This window comes from Mytilus edulis, chromosome 7 (assembly GCF_963676685.1).
Source record: "Mytilus edulis chromosome 7, xbMytEdul2.2, whole genome shotgun sequence".
Lineage (NCBI taxonomy): Eukaryota > Metazoa > Mollusca > Bivalvia > Mytilida > Mytilidae > Mytilus > Mytilus edulis.
Window position 1 is genome coordinate 7,910,192 of NC_092350.1, and position 22,962 is coordinate 7,933,153.

Sequence of the window (22,962 nt, forward strand, 5' to 3'; positions counted from 1 at the left end):
GTTGAAATGTTTGGGTTTTTTTCCTTGATTAAATACTGAAAAATGTCAGTAGATTTATAACTTTAAGGTATAAACTCTTACCTATGGGTATTCAGTATATGTAATACTTGAATGTATGAATTGTTGTTACCTTCGAATATTTCAGTAGACATTCTACTAATTGGTATACACTTTACATTTGGGTATTATAGTATGTAAATTACTAGAAGGTACAAACTGTTACCTTGGGGTATTTCAGTAGATATATTACTGGAAGCAGATACATGTAAACCGGCATTTGTCCACCCTATTACACTACATTCTGTCTTGTCTCGTTTCCTGTTGTTTACATATGTTCTTGTCCCGAAGCACCAATAGTATGTCGCTATACCAGATTCTGTATCTGTAAAGCCATGCCAATGCGCAGACACAGAATCAGAGGAATTCATAAACTCTAAATCTCTACTTCCTATAAAGGACAAATGCGTTTAAATAGACTAACAATTGCTTATATCAGATACAAAGCATCAAAGACATACGTTACATAAGATTAACTAGAATCCCTTTGAATGTGCAAATAGTTATCAAAGGTATCAGGCTTATAATTTGATACGCCAGACGTGCGTTTCGTCTACATAAGAAGGCTCACCAGTTACGTTCAGATCGCCCAAATCACGCTGTTAACAACGGTGATAATTAGATTATTAAAAAAAATAACCCTTTGCAATAACAGAACATATTTCCAACAAATTATGTGTATGCAACAACATAAAAGAAACATACCATTTATAATAAAAAAAAAATGCTTTAGGTCTGGATTCAGTAAACTACAGTATATAGGACAAATCAGTTATAAAGAGTTCCATAACTTACCAAGTCCATCATAAACAATTCCAGATTTAGGTAGTATAGAATCAACAACAAAACCATCTGATGTTGCTGTTGTGTGGGCTCCAGCATAATTGTAGGCTATAACGTTTGTGTAATGGACTACACCAGGGGTAAGTTGTAGACCCGTCATGTTAAACTGTTGGTCTGTTCCAGGGATATCATGTGCTACTCTAAGGATATCATGTCCTATATGTACAAAAATTTACCTCTCAAAACAAACTGAAAATCTGTCAGACAAGTCAGGCTGTCTTATATATTTACAAATGATACTTAAAAAAATATTATATTGGAATTTGGATGAAATATGAATTAGCTTTCAGGTTGCCTACACAGTATTACATGTACTTGACAGTTCTATAATAAATATGATTTTATTTTTAATAATGCCTGAATTTAATTGCATTGTCTAAAGTTACAATTTCTATCCTATCTGTAGCTGAATACATGTACAAATACTCTGATATTTCAAGACAATATACGGGTTTTCTTTTTATACTGAAACTTTAACATATATCAAATATAAGATATTTTGGGAAAACATCAATTTGTATTTGAAGTGAAAGGCTTAGAACATTGTGAATCTGTGTTCCTTATTGACGATTTAAAACCAAATGCTAAAAAGCAGGTGTCGGGGAGGGTTGAGATCTCAAAAACAAGTTTAACCCCACTTCATATTTGCGCCAGTCCCAAGTCAGGAGCCTCTGTTCTCTGCTCTTTGGTCGGGTTGTTATCTTTTTGACACATTTCCCATTTCCATTCTCAATTTTAATTAACGGTTTGTGACTGTTTATCACAAATGAATATACGGTCAATGCTATTTGATATCGCATATATCACAGTTAGAATATACATATATTCATCATAGACTAGGAATAAACTGCTCGATATTTGAATCACTTCAATACTACATTTTCCCGTAGTTAAATAGTAATCCAGGAATTAACTCCTGAAGCATAAACTCGCCTCCTGGAAAAGTACTGAGATAAATGTTGTATTTCTCAATAGTTGTTTCATACTCCAGGAATTTACTGCTCCAGTCAAAGGTTATGGGTCTGCCTATCTGCATGAAGTCTGTGTCTTTTACTGTAGTTCCTCTTATTTTTTCTATAACCTTTAAGAACCAAGATTTTTTAGGTCTATGATATAAACATATTGACAATTATTTCGTTCTTTTATCACTGACATGCATATTCTTTATGTATTCACAATAAAAGGATGTGCATTTGCCACAAAAGCTCATGTTCTTGATCAACTGTAGTTAGTGTTGCTAAGTCTTTAGTTTTCTGTGTTGTGTCTTGTGTACTATTATTTGTCTGTTTGTCTGTTTCTTTTTTTATAATTAGCCATAGCGTTGTCAGTTTATTTTCGATCTATGAGTTTGACTGTCCCTGTTGTATCTTTCGCCATTCGTTTACAATTTCGGTAAATGCAAGTGCATGATTGATACGGAAATAATATTCTTAATCCATATATAGTGTATAAGTTTAATTTTGAGTGTAAGCCTTGAACATTTCGTTGAATGTAGCGCAGTTTACATCCAATTAATTCTACGTCATTCAAAAGACAATAATCATGTGTTTGAAAATCCTCAACAACATATTACTACTTATTTTGTATAAATCAGTTAAACATTGTTCCAACCAGTAATCAGCACTGTCTGTGTGTCATCATATTTAACGATAATAACCCTGTCCCTCATTCAACTATAACCCCATATCTAACTACCGTTTAAAGAACCCTTTCAAATAATCTGCATGTATAATACGTGTATCTATCAAACTCACAGTTTTTCCTCTAACAGAAGCTAACACAGGAGCTTGTCCCATGACAACGATTCCATTGGATTTAAACACAGCATACTGGTCTTCTGAATACCATATTCTTACAAACACAGAGTATGTCAAAGTATTCCCCAATTTGTCACCTAAAAGAAAATATTATACTGAACACGTTTGATATCATGAGACATGTTTAAAAGAAAAGTAATATTTAAATCTTTGAATTTTTTTCAAAACATATGTAGGTGTTCAGTGTGTTTATCAATATGGTAAATGTTTGTATTCTTGTCTCTCATTTTTGTTTATGTGCTATAATTTTTCAATATGCCTTTTTGTGTTTCATTCTTATATATTTGTTTGTTTTTATTGTGGTTAAGATGATAATACAATAATAACTATTGTACCCCTATGTTGACATGTATACCTCTTATGTCTGTTGTTTTGGTCAAACATTGTTGACGCAATAAAGGACTTTTAATGCGACTGTCATACAAGCGAGAGATTTTACCAGCTATAAAACCAGGTTTAATCAATATGTTTTACATGAGAAAATGTCTGTACCAAGTCGGGAATATAACTTTTTTTATCCATTCGTTTGATGTGTATGAGCGTTTGATTTTGCCGCTTTGAATTTTTCATGGAGTTTAGTTTTATTGTGACTTTACTTTTTATTAGAAGTTTCTTAACAATATCATAAAAATCCTAAATTATTCCTTTTTAGAATATTTGTTTTTTCCAATTATTTTATCATCATCTAAAAATTGGTGGTTCTAGTTTAAAAATAAAGAGATTATAAAGAGTTAAGAACATTTTTAATGTCAGTAAAAAAAAGTATAAACAGCTTTCAAATGATAGATACGGTATAAAAGTAAAACATACAACTAACCAGGTTTAGTAGAAAAAATACAGTCCTTAAGTTGACCACCATCCTGCCAAACTTTTTCTTCCACAGGGTCATATATCCCAGATGGAAAATCAAACTGAGTGTAACCAACACTCCATTCATACCTGTAACAAAGAAAAACCTCAAAAAACCCAACGTCATATTTGAACTTGCAATAAAAACAGAATTTAGTAAGGACTGTAATAAAGTCTAAAATCGAGTAAAACTGTGTTCAGATCGTACGTCATGAATACATTGTACCTGTAGCAGAATCAAACTGAATTTACCAAAAATAAACTGGTAAAAGAAAGCCATTTATGCTGTAGGAGTCAAACTGAGTGTAGTCATCTGAAGTAACCCTCATCGCAGTTCTAGAATAAACATGTTGATATTCAGTTATTAAAAGTAGTGACCCAATTTATCTGTTACTTTTTTTTAAAGAACAAAAGGCTTAATTGTTGATTGTACCCAAACCGACATGTTTTTCTGGAATTTCCTTCAGTATGAATGCTCCAGGCCGAATATTAGAAAGCCAAGAATTAGAAGAACGTAAACAAAGAGTTATATAACCAACGAAGGACATGAAAATAGACAAATTCGTCAAAGGGCCACTTTGCCTGAAAGTGTTGAAACCTTTGTTGCTAACAATTTCAATTTTTTTAACGAACAATATCTCACATCTGTCAATCAGGATTTATCTCATGAATTTTATGAAGATTTCTAGCTTTGTACTTGAGGAAAACAATTATCATGATATAATTGTGATAATACTATTCACTAGGACAAAGCATGGATCAAGTAGAACTTGATAATGTATATCAAAACATTAAACTTATTACAAAGGTATTATTACTTAAGTGGTAATTCTATTTATGTATTAGCTAATGCTCCCTTGATTTATCATAAAGTTCTCATAACTTGTACTTGGTACACAAGCTGTATTTCATGTAATATATTATCTGATGCTGTAAAAGCTTAATCATGGGGTGTTCTCCCTTGACTTACCATAAAGTTCTCATAACTTGTACTTGGTACACAAGCTGCATTTCATGTAATATATTATCTGATGATGTAATAGCTTAATCATGGGGTGTTCTCCCTTGACTTACCATAAAGTTCTCATAACTTGTACTTGGTACACAAGCTGCATTTCATGTAATATATTATCTGATGCTGTAATAGTTTAATCATGGGGTGTTCTCCCTTGACTTACCATAAAGGTTTCATGCCTTGTACTTGGGACACGAGCCATATTCCACGTAATATATTATCTGAAGCTGTTACGGCTTGATCACTACTGGAATATCCATTACTATCTCTTACCAGTAGAAGATTGTTGTTATTATCTAAATGAAAAATAAACAAATGTCTTTTATAATAGAAACACTAAAGATTGTCTATTAACTAAGCTGATTTTAAATAAATAATCCTAAATTAAGTTTCTTTCATCTTGAATGGTATTTAGTGCTTATACATACGCATTTTTCATTTATTGTCACACTTGATTTCATCAAACAACTCGACAAGTTTCCTCCAACATAGCAAATATTTTGTTTTTGTTTTGCATGTATCAGAAGTTATAGATCAGAAAAATCATAATTATACAAATTGAATGTATCGTTCTCTGACTCTTGGTTAACCTGTACTTTACTTGCCTTAGTTGCCTGTTCCAAAGCAACATATTCCTGTTTATTTTTGTTCATTTAAGAAAGGCATGTTCATGCTGTCGTGAATTTCTCAGCATTTATACTTGTTTGACCATAAGAATAGTGCTGTACATTTGTTTTTTTAACTGTTCTCAAAATCTTTCATACTAATCAAGGTTTGGATTTTAAGGCCGTCCTTATACCAAAATATCTATCAGATGACCTTTAAATATCACTGTCGGATAGTGAAGGACATGTTTGGGCACATGGGGTACTTTCACAATGTCCATCTCATGACCTTGACATACTTACTGTCTGACACATCATAACAACTAACAAGGTTTGGATTTAAAGGACATTTTTGGTCCTGTGGAGCACATACACAATGTCCATCACATGACCTTGATATACTTACTTGTTGATACATCATTACAGCTACCAAGACTTGGATTTAAAGGACATTTTTGGTCCTGTGGAGCACATACACAATGTCCATCACATGACCTTGATATACTTACTTGTTGATACATCATAACAACTAACAAGGTTTGGATTTAAAGGACATTTTTGGTCCTGTGGAGCACATACACAATGTCTATCACATGACCTTGATATACTTACTTGTTGATACATCATAACAGCTACCAAGACTTGGATTTTAAGAACATTTTTGGTCCTGTGGAGCACATACACAATGTCCATCACATGTCCTTGATATACTTACTTGTTGATACATCATTACAGCTACCAAGACTTGGATTTAAAGGACATTTTTGGTCCTGTGGAGCACATACACAATGTCCATCACATGACATAGCATCACATCTCCTGATAAGATCTAGAGGTCCCCCAGGTACTTTTGAAAAAGCTGAGTGGACAAGTTTACTTCTTATCCCAACCTGAAAAACAAATATACAAAATATTTGTGATGCAAATTTTACAAGAGTTTCAAATATTTCCAGTTATGTTACTTTTAACAACACATTTAACAAATGTATGACATGTTTGTTCACAAAAATATTGTTTTAAATAATATTCCATACTCAAACTTTCAATATCTTAGCAGACGTTAGGAGTTATTCTTGTCCCATTCATAAGAACATACTAACCCCATTGACAGCCCACACAGATATGTACAGTGTATCATAGTTGGTCAAAGTTTTGGTTTCCACTTTAAACAGTTGAACTTTTCCTTCATCGCCATGATCTGTGTTGGTATTTGTATGGTAATATTTATCATCAGTATTCTAGATAAACAAAATATGCATGTACAAGATGTATGAAATACAATTCCCTTAAAGAAAACAACCCACAGAGCTTACATGTAAAACCAGTATTTAAAAACAGCTTAGTTCAACTGGTCTTTATGTTTTATTGTCCCCTTTCATACAGGTACCGATTATCACCTTGTTACAATTGATATCGTAAACTCTCATCTGCGAGTCACAATATGAATTCTTTTGTCGGCTGAACACAGCAAACGAGAAGTAAAATAAAACCCTTCATATTGATTTGAGCAGTGGATATTTTACAAAATGAATATGCACACAACCAAATAATCGATTTTTCGTGTTGTATTTGTGTTTTTGGCATGATAGAAACAAGTATTTCCTTTGTTACAACAGTTTACCGGTAATGACGTGATAATTTTGGGTCAAACTTGTAAACGTCAGTTCATATATTATGACGTTGGTGATATGTCCAAAAGTTATTAAGGCCGGGTCATAGCATTTAACATCACTAAGCCGTGATATGCATTGTTAGGAAGAGCTGTGGAGAGTCATATAGACAGTGGGACGGCCAATAAATAGATTAATCAACCACATCATAATGCACTCCCCTAATACCAGGAAACAAGTATCGATATTTCAGTCATCTATTGATTTACAGAGATTGATTGTACATTCATTTCATAATTGGTCCATATTACACCCTCATGTCCGTTCTACATACCTCACTCAAATCCTGGCCCATATATATGGATCCAACAGCTACCTTATAATGGTCTATATCAGAATGTAGGTCACTGAAGCCTAACCAGGCCAGATTTACAGCTCTCTGTGACCAGAACATCCATCCTGTGGCATGTCTTAGGAGTTCAGGATCAGCAGCATGGTCAGTTGTTATAGCAAACATACCTAATCAACAGGAAATAACTGTTTAAAGGAAAATATTAAAGAGATATGTATGCAGTCTGGTATGTCTTATTTGTACATCTGAAAATGCCTGTGCCAAGTTAGGAGTATGACTGTAGTTTTCCATTCATTTGATGTGTTTCAGCTTTTGATTGGGCCATTTGATAAGGGGTTTTCCGAATTGAGTTTTCCCTGGAGTTCTTTGTATTTGTGATCTACTATATTTTCATACACTTGAAGGATATTTCGAAATAGTACAGTTCCACCTCAGAATCCTAAATGTAAACACAAGCGTACCTCTAGATGGTGGTGTACTGTCTACAAACATTCCAGGAGAGGTAGAAGTAACACATATCTCAGCACTGTTACAGGAAATTAAGGTCACATAATAGGTCACTCCATCATGTAGATCTAGTCCAGAAAATACGTATGACCTGGCTATACCATTGACCTAGAAAAGGTACAATAAAACGAAACATTAGCTGTATCATTAACTTGAGAACTATAACCATAAAATATTTCATATAGATCGAAAATAGTAAATTATAAATGTCGGTCGCCACACAATAAATTTAAATATCTATTTGAAATCATATTGACATGATAAAGTGAACTTGCTGTGAGGACAATATGACTTTTGTCTTTTGTTGTGTGTTCGGTAGATCAAAATATATTGGATGGTTACCTAACACTCAACACTGCACTAAGTTGCATGTGGCAAAATCAATATCTTAAAAGGATATATCTTAATAAAATACATATATGTTGACATGGCTAGGAAAATATGTATTCACTCTACTGCCCGTTATTGTATGCAGTCACACCTACAAACAGTCAGTGACTTATTCTATAATCCCAAATATTTACAGAAACATGCGGGCAATGCGTCATCTGACTGTTATGACAACAGGAATTTATTCCACTAATGTGAGATTGTAATGGCAACTTATATATAATTACTGACCGTGAAAACATCATGAATTCTACTTCCATATGTGATTGGACGGACAGTATCTGACAAACAGATACTTTCTATTATGACAAAATGAACTATCGCCCCTGGTCTAAGATTATGACAATAACTTACTGACTGAGACGATAACATGAATTCTCCTCCAATATGAGATTTGACGGACAGAAACTGTCGTTTTATAAACGACTCATCATCATCAACGGTCCATTCCACCTTCATAGATGTTCTATAAACCTGTGTCAGTTCTTTAATTCCAAAGTCAGCTGAGAATGTAGGTGTTTTTGTTATCACAGGAGCTGATGTGTCGACTAGAAATCCGTTGGATGTTGATTCTGACCATAAACCTGTAAAAATATTTTCATTCAGTTAGTTATTCTGACAAATGTACAATATTAAGTTACAGATAATGTTCCTGTATATTTATGTAAACCGTCAACTTTCCTGATTTAAATGTGCTTATTAATTAAGCTTTTACTTCATTTTGATTTACTGATTCAGGATTTTGTGCAATTCCATCCTTTAATATTTTGATAAACTTATGGCTGGGTAATTTCATCTATTTTCTCTAAACACATCATCACAAGAAAGCAGACATGAGCTGAAAAATACTTTTTCAATCTTTCATTCAGATATCAACCACGTGACTGTAGATTTATAATTACTCATTGAATTTTAAAGTATATTTGAAGAATTAAAAAAAATGTTCATGAAGTATTAATTTGCCAAAATAGTAATCCGGCCCTGCAAATCAAAAAAATAAAATAATGACAAAAATATATATTTCCTCTATTTAAAAAAAACAATACGTCTCTATTAGAATAAACGAACTGACTATGATGTAATCGATACAGGAATATTACAATTGCATCATAGCAGTTTTGAATTGTGTAAAAATATAAATCATGACATGCAAAGTGCTTTAGTTTTTCATTTAATTTTAGAGAGTAGATCAAATCGATACATATTAAAATTGTGTCTTACCAACTTTGTTGTAAGCTCTAACAGTAACAAAGATTCTCTGGTTTAATGGCAGTCCTAGGGATGTATTATAGATAGCAGCAGTCTCTGTCAGATGCAGTACGGTCGCAGGTATAATATCCGTGCCTCCTTTGGTGGTTCCTGCCCTCCAAGCATACTTCTCAAGACCAGACTGAGGATCATCAAACCCATACCACTTAGCTGAGATATAGGTCCTGTAAAATAGTCTTCGTTAATTATAGCTTTTTAATTGAAGAAAGTCAGGTATTAAAAAAACCAATCAAAATTAATTAAACCCGTAACTTAATATGTATTGTTAACTACAGCTGTTTTATTTTAGCAGGTCCGGTATCAATGGAAAGAACAACGACAAGATTGAAGATCATGAAACCTATTATATTTTGTACAGATATACGTCCAATAACAAATTTACACATATTTACAGCTGTTTACTTTTTTAGACGTGTCAGGTATCAAGGGAAAACGCAGACCAACATTTGTACCATCAAACAACTAGATACAGGTCCTGTTGAATATTTGAAGTCATTCTACTGCTGTTTTAAGGCATGTATTACAAAAAAAAAACACTTTGAAAAGACTCAGGATTATCAAATCGGTAGCACAGATATAGTCGGTTCCTTGAATCAGGTCGGATATCATAGAATACTCAAACAAGACTATTTACGATAAAATCAGACTTTCTAAGAAGTGATATACATGTAGGTCATGTAAAATATATACACATGTTAACAGTCGTTTTATTGTTATCATTGATATGTTTATATCTATAAATTAACTGTTCACAAAACTTGTCTACCCAAGGAAAAGATTACCTTAGTTGTATTTGGCAAAACGTTTTGGAATTTTGGTCCTCAATCTCTTCAACTTCGTACTTTATTTGGCCTTTTATACTTTTTTTTAAATTCGAGCGTCAATGAGTCTTTTGTAGAACAAATGTGCGTCACATAATATACAAAATACAAAATTTATTCCTGGTATCTATGATAAGTTAATTTAATGAATCATATCGGGTATCAAAAGTAAACTCAAACAAGATTGGAAATATCAAACCCAAACCACTAAGAAGAGATAAAAGTTTTATTACTTATTTACATATATCTAAATCTATTTCATTGATACATGCCATATTTTAAGGAGCATCCCAAACAAGACTGTGTATCATCAAACCCAAACCACCTAGCAGAGAACAAGGTCATATTTATTGTTTACATGTATTAATAGCGGTTTCATTAACACATGTCAGGTAATAAGAAAGAATCCAAACAAGACTGTGTGTCATCCAAACCACTAAGCAAAAATATAGGTAACGTAAGATATTTACATCTATATGTATCGTTGTTTCATTGAGACATTTAATGTATTAAAGAACAACCCAAACAAGAATATATATCATCAAACCAAAACCTCATAGCAAAGATATAGGTATGGACAGTACTTGCATAGATTTATAGATGATTTATTTAACTTGTCAGATATCAAGGAAAAAATCAAATCATATTGTGTATCGTCAAACCATAAAGACTAAGCAGGCCTTTCAAACTATTCAAAGTTATTAAAAGCTGTTTCAATAAAACAAGACCATCATCATATTATTTCTGAAACATGTGTAAACATATTTTACAGCTGTTTCGTTAAAGCAATGCAGGCATCGTATTATTTTTGAAACATATATATACATATTTTAGAGATGTTACATTGACATATATGTATGTCAGGTATGAATGGAGCATACTTCTCCCAACCAGACCAGACTGAAGATAATACACAATAAGAATTAACGTGTAAATCCTCTAATTCACCTTACTCTGTTTCTGACACTACTCGTTTCGTAAAACAAAAGTTCTGAATAGCATCAATCTTACGTCATAGACTGGTATTCTGTGTCAATGAATCCAGTTCCATCCTGAACTTTTCCGGCTACAGGGGCACTGTTGTCTATGATAACACCATCTGATGTTACAGTGGTGCACATGTCTGCTGTGTTACATGCCGTCACTGTGGTGTAATATCTCAGTCCTGTACCAAGGTGGATATTTTCTAATGTAAATTCTGAAGTAAAATGTATATTAGGTAGACATATGAAATGGTACACATAATAAATATCGTGTACTGTATCGCTTCGGTATCAAAGTAGATGTTTTCAAATGCAATAACATAAATCAGTACATTTTGTTTAATAATTTATACTTTAATCCTGATCATTTTGATTTCCTTTTCATTGTGTTCTCTTTGTATTCATTCATGTATCTTCTTTTATATTAGCAAATGCTTTGGTGTGGAAATGTGATAAATGTTGTTTATCTATTTGTGATAAAACAATTGAATCCTTCTATAGTACAAAATTCCTTGCAACTTATAATATATTTATCATTGATAATAATATTACACTATTTAATTTAAACTTTAATTGCAATCAATTTTCTTCACAATGATGATTTGTTCTTATTGAACCTAAAACTCGTATAAAGCTATGGTGAATTGAATGAAGGCCTTAATATACCATAAGTAATTCCTATAGCCTGTTCCTGTAAAATATCTTCACACTGTTGACAGGTCCCAATAGAAACATAGTAATCTCTAATGGTAGAGTGAGACTCATGGAAACCTTCCCAGTACGCATGTAGAACTTTGGTCTCTGTCTGGTAGTCAATGTCCTTGACACTTCCTGTCAGCTGACTTTTATCTCCATCATAAACATGACCAGGTGTAGGGGGCGTTGTATCCACTTGAAAAGCCCAGGATGTAGCTAATGATGATAGTCCTGCCTTGTTGAAAGCCTAAATAAATATGCATAATAGTTTAAAATAGCTATACAGATTGGATTTCTTATATATACAAATTATATGTAATGACAAGTATAGGAACTAAGAAGTGAACTTATCAAATCTCAAAATTTCTTTTCAAAAATAATTTATTCAAACCTTTACAGAATCATAAATGAAATTTAATTTAGAAATTCTAAAAATTGTCCATGCACTCTTCAACCAGATCCATTTTCATCTATTTAACAACTTTCGAATGGTTGAAGTTTACACATTTTCTCTGAAAATAAAATTTCTGTGTAGACTATAAGTAAAGTTACTTTGTGACCTTCTGCTGTTGTCTGTTCCATGCATGGTCGGGTTGTTGTCTCTTTGACACATTTCCCATTTTCATTCTTAATTTGACTTTGATATAGTAAAAGTGTCTATCCTTGATATCGAAAGCATTATTTTTGTCTCTCTATCTGACTTACTCTGACATTAATATAGTAAAAATGTCCATCCTTGAGATCTAAAGGTTTATTTTTATCAGTCCTTCCACATTCCTCATCAACAACTTTCAAGTAAGACATCATATCTATATATCCTGGCTCTGATCCAACTGACCACATGTAATAATCTATACCAGACTCCAAGTCAAGGAACACACCCTTCCAACTAAAATGCAAATAAATGAGACAGTTGTATATCGCTGTTCAATAGTCATAAATTGATTAGGCAGACACAAATCTGGGTCACAAACCAAAACCGAGGGAAATACATCAACTATACGAGGAAAACAACAGAACAGCAGAAACACTGAACTGCTACAAAAACAAACATATAAACGAAATATTTAATAACAACTGCCATTGTAAGATATGACAAATGACGTATTGATACATTGGTATGAGAGAACACTGAACTGCTACAAAACCATACGTCCACATACATAGAAAGGAACTATTTGCTAACAATTGCAAAGTATAGAAACATTATTTATGATGGTTTGACTTAATAGGAGATTTGTAAAAGTATTTTTGATAGATACATTTGTATATCAAAGGTTTAACAAAACATTGATACTACAACCTTTACTAAATTCACCATATTTAGTTCTGTTTTTCGCGTCACATACCTGTTGATAATAATTAATCTATGACACTACCTGGACTAAGAACAGATCTATTTATGTTGTGATTGTAATAAGGCAAACATTAATTTACTCGAAATAACTAAGGATCTATGTCATATGTCTGATTGTTATAAATAAACTTAGACTATAACTAAACTTTTAACAGATCTATCTAAAATGCCTGCTTTTTATGAAAAATAAAATCACAAAACTCCAATAAGTTTTTAAAAGGAAATTCTTTTATCAAATCGCAAAAACACATCCAACGAATGGAAAAAAGGAAAATCACAAAAATACTGAAGTCGAGAAAAATTCAAACGTAAACTCCTAGTCAAATGGCAAGATCAATAACAAAACATTTCAAATGAATGGACAACAACTGTCATATTCCGGGCTTGGTACAGGTATTTTCAATTGAATTGCATCTGGTTTTAAAGCGCTAAACCTCTCACTTATATAGTTATCAAAGGTAACAGGATTATAATTTAGTACGCCAGACGCGCGTTACGTCCACATAAGACTCATCAGTGATGCTCATATCAAAACATTTATAAAGCCAAACAAGTACAAAGTTAAAGAACATTGAGGATCCAAAATTCCAAAACGTAGTGCCAAATACGACTAAGGTAATCTATGCCTGGGATAAGAAATATGATAGTCGCATCAAATTCCGTAAACAACTTTAATTTTCTGATGTGATTCAGTCAGTTCTTTATGTAGAAATTTGTAGTTTAAACTGGTTTAGTCAGCTTTGACCCTAAATATATTTACAACGGATCTTTTTAATATAGCAGCTCTTTATAATTAACCTTTAATCCTATCTTAATTAACCACTGATATATGTTACATGCCTGCTTGTAATAATTAAATATTTGACTTTAATTAACTAAATTTACCATGGATCTATTTCTGTTGTTGATGTAATATGCCTGTTGGTTATAATTATCGGATTATTACTAGTTACTGGTGGAGTTGTATCTATGAGGACTGGCTCTGAAACAACTTCTGTTTCTCTGTTAGCAAAATCAACAGCTACAATATCAGATACAACATAATATTCTATCAATGATAAAAATTGCGGATACAATCTGCTTGTATTCAATACACATGAATATAAAAATTTCGCAAAGTTTAACTATAGAAGAGAAGCAAAAAACTACATAGTCAAAGCAATATTGTTGGATTAAACTTTTAAGCAATTATCCTAATGGTTAGCATCAATACATCCAAAATTTAAGCATATAAAAAGCAGAATTGAGGTTTATATTTTGGCTATCGAAATTACAATTATGAAACAGAAAAAAAAGAACATAACAAGGGAAATGTATTTACAGGTCAAAATAACGTTTTAGTTGATTAGCCAGTGTTAAAGTTTTTTAATCAAATATGTTTAGCACTAGAAATATAATTTCATAATTTTATATCTTTGTTTAGCACAAAATGGTTCAGCTTTAGTAATTAATATTTCAGTATAAACTTTGAAGCCGTTTACATTCTACTAACCTTTTAGAGTGGCATAATACTTGTAACCGTTCTGCAAAATCAGTTGATGTAAGGCTTTATGTTGTAGCACTCCAACATTCTCAAAAGCAACAACATCGTTACCCCCACTAGACGAACCTGGTTAAACACATATACATTATACCAAACGAGATGTGTAACGTAACAATAAATCAGGCAACACATTATAAACCTGCTTGAAATACTTGGTATGTACATAATAGGGACGCAAAATAAGGAAAACTAGATATTAACATGGAAATATAATTCCACAAATTTTAGAAATGATTGGTGGAAAAATAGGATGGTTATTTTTCAAACGTGCACTTATTCACGATGTAAAGAATAAAAAAAAATAAAAATGCTTTTTTTGGATTCGTTGTTGACAGATTCATAATTCTATCCCTATGTATTTGTACCTATACTTAATGGTTTAAATAAAAAAAAATCATTCACTTAATACTTTTATACGCTCTGAAACGTATTACATTTAGCAAACAAAATCAGATTATTCAGGTAATGTGCTTTTCTCACCAATTCCTAGTATATATTCTTTAATTCCAGATGGATGTGGTCCATTGTTAAATTCTTCCACATCTTGGAAATTGTCCCAGTTTACATACAAGTCTGAATCAGATGTCTAAAACAAAAACAGTCTGACTCAGATTTGCAAAACCTAAACCACAATTGACTACTTGATACGGTGGTGCGAAATGTGTAGTGTGAATAATTGTTGATCATGTCAAATGTATGACGGCTTTGTTTTTATTAGTTATCGTAGGAAATTTTATTCTTAGACACTTGGTATCAGCTTTAAAAAGTTTCAAAACTATCCATTTATCAGTTTACTTGAAAAGACCCAAGTGTATTCAAAGGTCAAGTAGAGGTGGTTTTCCATGTGGTATTTTCAGATCATGGCAGACAAAATTAAACCTGTATCAAGCTTGTGAACAGATGCGGCGGTCAAAGAATGAATGGTTGCCATTATGATATAGTTTAGTTAATGTATTGATGTTTCAGGATCTTTTACAGGGCTTTTGCCTTTTATAGGACGTTTTTCCGCTAATTACATATAAATATGGAGAAATGTTTCAAACAACAGGCCTTGCTTTAGAAATTGTAATATTAAGTACCAATTCTGACAGATAAAATATATCACACATAGAATGATCATTCATTTTTTTTTTTTTTTTAATTGTTTCTCGAATCTTACTGGTAAATTGTTTTTGAAAAAACATTGAACGATAAAATTATTTTATATTTCTTCATATGTGACACTTACATTTAATGACGTCAAACTCGCGTAGCAATGCATGTGGTCTTTAAATTTGATAGATGCTTTTTGTTCTTTTTTGATAAATATTTGTTTGTTTTGAGATAGTGACACAGTGATGACTGCTGTACCCATATTGTGGCTATTTTACCTATTACGTCTGTTTTATTCACGCATCGTTGTAAATATAGTGGAATCTGATGCGACTATCATACATGTGACAGGTTTAGCGCTATAACACCAGGTTCAATCCACCATGTTCTACATTTTAAAATGCCTGTACCAAGTTAGAAATATGACAGTTGTTGTCCATTCGTTTGATGTGTTTTTTCATTCGATTTTTTGCTATTTGATTAGGAACTTTCCGTTTTGAATTTCCCTCGGAGTTCAGTATTTTTGTGAATTTACTTTTTAAGCATATATTGATTTAAGCAAAGTTGATTCAGTCTATCATACTTAAATAAACAAATTTTACGCTGATAAAAATAAAAAGATTTTCAAGTATTGCTGAAAATTGAGAAACTACGTCTTTCTTGGTTACAACTGCAATTGAGGAGTGATTTATTATCAAAGCCATTTCAAAACACAGTTTGTGAAGAGAAATTTAAAATGATTTTCCAGTAATGCATCTTATTTGATCAAGAAGAAATAAAAGGCTTGAGAGGATGAATACATACCTGGTAGATTGTATTTATATTATGACCAATTCACAACCTTCCAGCAGTAGGAGGAGTTACTACATACCTGATAGATGGTATTAATATTATGACCAATTCACAACCTTCCAGCAGTAGGAGGAGTTACTACATACCTGATAGATGGTATTAATATTATGACCAATCCACAACCTTCCAGCAGTAGGAGGAGTTACTACATAACTGATAGATGGTATTAATATTATGACCAATTCACAACCTTCCAGCAGTAGGAGGAGTTACTACATACCTGATAGATGGTATTTATATTATGACCAATTCACAACCTTCCAGCAGTAGGAGGAGTTACTACATACCTGATAGATGGTATTTATATTATGACCAATCCACAACCTTCCAGCAGTAGGAGGAGTTACTACATACCTGATAGATGGTATTAATATTATGACCAATCCACAACCTTCCAGCAGTAGGAGGAGTTACTATATACCTGGTAGATTGTATTAATATTATGACCAATCCACAACCTTCCAGCAGTAGGAGGAGTTACTACATACCTGATAGATGGTATTTATATTATGACCAATCCACAACCTTTCAGCGGTAGGAGGAGTTACTACATACCTGATAGATGGTATTAATATTATGACCGATCCACAACCTTCCAGCAGTAGGAGGAGTTACTACATACCTGATAGATGGTATTAATATTATGACCAATCCACAACCTCCCAGCGGTAGGGGGAGTTACTACATACCTGGTAGATTGTATTTATATTATGACCAATCCACAACCTTCCAGCGGTAGGAGGAGTTACTACATACCTGATAGATGGTATTAATATTATGACCGATCCACAACCTTCCAGCAGTAGGAGGAGTTACTACATACCTGATAGATGGTAGTAATATTATGACCAATCCACAACCTTCCAGCGGTAGGGTGAGTTACTACATACCTGGTAGATTGTATTTATATTATGACCAATCCACAACCTTCCAGCAGTAGGAGGAGTTACTACATACCTGATAGATGGTATTTATATTATGACCAATCCACAACCTTCCAGCATTAGGAGGAGTTACTACATACCTGATAGATGGTATCAATATTATGACCAATCCACAACCTTCCAGCAGTAGGAGAAGTTAGATCTACGATGATTCCATCACTACATGCACTGACAGCTGGTAGTTGTAGTATCCAGTCTTCATTCACAATAGCAGTCGGAGGAGCGAATATACAAACTGTGTATCTTGTACCATGGACCAGTTCATTGTGTGTAAACTCCTCATTCATAAATTCTCTATCTATATTGAAATAAGTGGTGATATTAACAAACTGTGCAGTTAAATTCATAATATTCATGAATCTACTTCATTCATTGATTTTCGAACCGGTTTGAATTTATAAAAATAAAACAAATATATCAGAGAGTCTTACCCAAAGACCGAAAATTTAGAAGTATCTCCTATAACTTTGTTCTAGTTAAAACATGGTACAAATAGAGGCACCACTTACGAGTTTCCCCACATCTGATAGCATCAGGTATACATGGATCTACCAAGTTCAGCTGACCAACTTTTTTGTAGTACGTTGTAACATCCACATTCCTGGCATCTATGATGGCGTATTTGTAATTGGTGTTCTTTCCGTGACGCAATGTGGGCCACACGGCTGAGATAAGATTTTTGTATGGTGTATACTCCTCGTCTGCTGGCTTCCATCTATCATTCTCTTCCAGATAAATTGGCATGCCTATTCCCTCTAAAAATTAAATAAGACAGATGGTATGTTAACAATAAACCAGCTCATACAAAGTTATTTCTTGATTCTTTGTGTCAAGAGAACGTTGCATCACCACCTTCATGTTGTTCAGACTTTATTTTTTCTGTGTTGTGTTTTGCTCATTTTTGTTTGTAGTTTTCACCAGAGCACTGCAGTTTGTTTGTAGTTTTCACCAGAAAACTGCAGTTTGTTTTCGACCTAATCGTTTAAATATCCCTGTGGTATATTTATCCTTTTTTGTATAAACAACATATTTCATTTCCTAATTTGTTTTTGAAATGGTCCTACATTCAATCAAAATATCATTACCCGACAAGATCATCATAAATGATATTTTGATAAAAAAAAAAAAAAAAGAACTGCCAACTACAGGGTCTTCAAAAATAAGGTGGACAATAAACTATCCAACGATTTTTTTTTATAGTAAATGTTTATTTTCAAGAACATGCAAGGAATGTTTTGGTGAGTGTAAACAGTATCAAAATATTTCTATTAGAAAACATAACATTTGTATACAAGCATATGTATTTAAAAGCAGTAGAATTAGTGAAATAAAGTATCAAAATACACTGATTTGAAATACGCCAAGATATTTTTTACAATTAAAGTAATAAAGATAAACTGACCTGTTGCACTGGCAGCTCCTACAGCATCTAACACAATATTGGGGTTGATAAGGACTGGATTAAATGCTTTGCAATCTTTGATTTCTGTGGATACAATGGAGTGCAGTCTAACTTGGTCGTATCCTCTGATAGAAAACCTTTTACAACGAGAAAAGTCCATCTCTCCTGTTAATACCATTTCAAAATTAATCTGAAATTCAAAAGTTGTTTTCCAGTCATTTTTATTGATGTAGACTATTTTACAATAAGCAAACATCTTCTACTTATTTGGATTTTTCCTATTCATTTCAAACCTGAAATAAATATAAAGATGGGACTAAGATAATTTGTATACTGAGACTGGGTTTGACGCCCGAAAACGGACATTTCGTAACAAAGGGTAGCAACAGCCCAGAGTCATCACTTTGTTGACATAAAATACCAGTTAAATTTAAATATGAAGAGGTGCTATGTTCATTTTCCGTAAATTTACTGTTTTAAAATATTACTTATGTTAAGTTATTTGAAAAAATGCTTTTTCTATCCGGAAGAATATGGCGCCTAAGCCGAATTAATTTTATATTTTTTGTTTTATTTATGCTATGCTGAAAGTCTGGTGCAACACATTATAAGCCTTGTATCTCGGATGAGTTTTTCTGCAGGGTAACTTACTAGGGTAAAAATTATTAAAAAAAATAAATACTTGTTATTTAAAGTAATTTTTTACTCTGAAGTGTTTATTTCCGGCATTACTTTTGATAAACTATTTGTAATATGGACTTTTCCATACATGTAGTTATCTTGTATGGACTTAACAATCAGGACAATGCTGGTATATTGTCTTACCCTATTTCCATTTGTTGTAAATGTGTTTAAGTTAGTCCATGTGGTATATGTCTTCCCTTTTACAGAGTTGTCTGTTACTGCATACTCATATTTCCAGATGGCGCTATATTTCTCTGTTGTGTCCTCAATATCAGGATCATAAAACTTATCAAACGATACTATCAACTGAAGTAAAAATAATGTTATTTTTTTCAGGGAAAATATTAAACTTTTTTAAACCAAAAAAATTCGTTGATTAACTTAACGTAGAGTACATATGTAACACGCAGAAGAAAAGAAAATTAAAGATAAATTAAGAGATAGTTCTTACCAAAATAAGCTTCATCTTCAATTTTATAGCCTGTTACTAAACTTTCAAGACTTGATATATGTTTATATCCACCATTTTCTACATTTGAAAATGCCTGTACCAAGTCAGGAATATGACAGTTCTTGTCCATTCGTTTTTGATGCGTTTTGTTATTTGATTTTGCCATGTGATTATGGACTTTCCGAATTGATTTTCCTCTGAGTTCAGTATTTTTGTGATTTTACTTTTTATCAACTCTTAAAAGTGTAAATAACCGGAAAAAATATGCCAATAATGAACATTATATGAACACATAAAAAAAAGAAGTATTTATAATCGTTATGTTGCTTACAATGTAAGAACAAACTACTTAAAAAATAAATGCCAATCTGAATGTGTTACCTTTTTGCTTACCAACAACTGCAAATATTTTCATCGTTTAGCTTTAAATGTCCGAAATTAGTTTTTGAAATTCCTGAATGAATGCGTTTTTGACCATAGTTAAACAATGTACCTTTTTGTTATAAGCAGAGGTAAAAGCTACATGAACTAGTCCAAAGTCAGAAAATATAATGCTGGGTCAGAAAGTGAGTCTTTCATACAATCATATTTTCTTCCACAGGATTAAGAAATATATTCAGCTCAGGAAGGGTAAATATTTAATCTGCATAAAATTTTAGTTAAACAAAATCTACAGCCAAATAAAGTACTTGATTAACTTTCTTCAGTTTCAAAATCATAGAAATTTTTTTTTTTCTGTATACCAACCTTCTCCGCTCCACCAGTTACTGTGGTGTTTTGATGTTCCACAATTATGTCCCCTGTGACTGGAGGATTAGCCATCACCATGACACCATCTGTACTGACTGGAGAGAAACAGAATGTCCTGGCACATAGTTTCAGAGATAAACGATACTTCATACCTGGACTCAGTACCAAATCGTCTATGCTGATGTCAAAAACTGTTGATACATGTATATAATCACGAAAAATTGTCCATATGTCTGAAATAGATGAGCCTTGGTAAATATTGAAATAATGGTATACATTTTTTTTTCCAAAGGTTTTTTCCATATGACAAGAAAGTGATATGGTGTTGCCTTATTTTTCACATATATATGAAAAGATGTGGTATGAGACAATTCTCCATCTAAGACACAATTTGTAAAAGATCAACCATTATAGGACAAAGAACAGTCTTTAACACAGGGTATTAGCTCACCCCGAACAGCTAGCTAATAAGGGCCCCAAAAATATGACTAGTGTAAAACCATTCATACGGAAAAACCAACAGTCTAATGTATATAACAAGAATGTTATCCATAGTACACGGATGCCCAAATTGCACTATCATTTTCTATGTTTAATGGACCATGAAATAAGGGTCAAAAAGATCTTATAGGGAATATGTATACTATGTTTCAACTTGATTGGACTTCAAATTCATCCAAAACTGTCTGGACCAAAACCTTTAACCGGAAACTTGCACCATCATTTTCTATGTTCAGTGAACCATGTAATTGGGGGTAAAATCTAATTTGGCATACAAATTAGAAAGATAGTATCATAGGGAACATGTGTACTAAGTTTCAAATTGATTGGACTTCAACTTCATCAAAGACTACCTTGACCAAAAACTGTAACCTGAAGCGGGACGAACGGACGGACAAAGAGACGGCCGGACGCACAGACCAGACAACATAATGTCCTTCTACTATCGTAGGTGAAGCATAAAAACAACAAACAACAAACATCTATCAGCCAGGTTACTGACTTCGGACAGGTGCAAACAAATGCAGTGGGTTTAAACGTTTTAATAGGTACCAACATTCACCCTTACATAAAACAATTGTGTAAACTCCCAAAATAGAAGGACACACTATAAAATATCAATTGAAATGTCTTAACGCCATCAAAAGACATATACACACAAATGAACATACTCTGGAAGTATAAATTTGATTTTTGATTCATTGTAAATATCAACTATTTCTCTTACTTTACAGATTAACTTCTTATTAATTAGAAATTGAAAAGGTCCATTTAGTTCATGGATCTTCAATAGCATAGTATTTATTGGCAATAATAATCTAATGAACACGTTAGTTCTGACTAACAACAAAAATTACCGGCAAACTAAGTTTAAATTATTCCAATTTGGATTTCACAACTAGTACTGATGAGAGAAAACTTTTGTAAATCAGTTATACGGTTATCAACTATAAATGAACCTACTTCCAACCGGTGATCTTTGTTCCACAGCAATAAAGGCATCTGTTGTGTAGGGTTTTATATTGTCTGGTACTGACCAGTAGGCCTTCAGTGAATTCAGTGACAACTGGACATCTGGTTCATTTTCACAGTTTATTCTGTTATCCTGTTAAACGCATAATACCATAAAAAAAAGAACTACTAAACTATAAGTTATAAGGGTAGGGATGTCTTAGCACAAAAGAATGCAATTGAACAATTAAATTTGTGTCTTTTAATAAATTTACTTATATAGGAATGAAATTACTAAATATCATAGCTTCCACTAATTGATCGTTAATGTTAACTAAATGACATACCTCTTCATGATGGTCGACAATTAGATCTACAAAAGACAACAGACATGTTAACTACTGAAGATTAAAGAAAAAACAATGACAAAATAAAATAAAAGTTGAATTATCATCGTATATTTTTCTTTGAATATTTTTTCCAAGCTTTTTTTCGAACAAATAATTTTTACCCTATATATATATATATATATATATATATATATATATATATATAACTCGTCTAAACATCAACCCAACAATGTTAGATCTGTAAATTTGCTTTCGCAAATTTTTGGTTCTT

General features: G+C 32.5%; 1 protein-coding gene across 1 annotated transcript in view; it reads right to left on the minus strand.

The window, feature by feature from the left end:
* Positions 1–22,962, minus strand: part of LOC139482926 (uncharacterized) — an 82,493-nt gene that overhangs the window by 7,567 nt on the left and 51,964 nt on the right. Inside the window, exons 20-45 of the mRNA XM_071266953.1 lie at positions 22,689–22,714; positions 22,354–22,495; positions 20,887–21,122; positions 19,830–19,994; positions 19,005–19,194; positions 18,112–18,357; positions 17,683–17,900; positions 15,195–15,300; positions 14,664–14,780; positions 14,057–14,192; positions 12,520–12,703; positions 11,785–12,061; positions 11,147–11,333; positions 9,267–9,478; positions 8,400–8,629; positions 7,610–7,763; positions 7,131–7,315; positions 6,287–6,424; positions 5,881–6,076; positions 5,593–5,715; positions 4,745–4,877; positions 3,535–3,656; positions 2,655–2,794; positions 1,834–1,981; positions 853–1,056; positions 224–448 (exon numbers count right to left, since the gene is read on the minus strand). Coding sequence (XP_071123054.1) covers positions 224–448; positions 853–1,056; positions 1,834–1,981; positions 2,655–2,794; positions 3,535–3,656; positions 4,745–4,877; positions 5,593–5,715; positions 5,881–6,076; positions 6,287–6,424; positions 7,131–7,315; positions 7,610–7,763; positions 8,400–8,629; positions 9,267–9,478; positions 11,147–11,333; positions 11,785–12,061; positions 12,520–12,703; positions 14,057–14,192; positions 14,664–14,780; positions 15,195–15,300; positions 17,683–17,900; positions 18,112–18,357; positions 19,005–19,194; positions 19,830–19,994; positions 20,887–21,122; positions 22,354–22,495; positions 22,689–22,714 — 4,440 coding nt within the window. The remainder of the gene's footprint in view (positions 1–223; positions 449–852; positions 1,057–1,833; positions 1,982–2,654; positions 2,795–3,534; positions 3,657–4,744; positions 4,878–5,592; positions 5,716–5,880; positions 6,077–6,286; positions 6,425–7,130; positions 7,316–7,609; positions 7,764–8,399; positions 8,630–9,266; positions 9,479–11,146; positions 11,334–11,784; positions 12,062–12,519; positions 12,704–14,056; positions 14,193–14,663; positions 14,781–15,194; positions 15,301–17,682; positions 17,901–18,111; positions 18,358–19,004; positions 19,195–19,829; positions 19,995–20,886; positions 21,123–22,353; positions 22,496–22,688; positions 22,715–22,962) is intronic.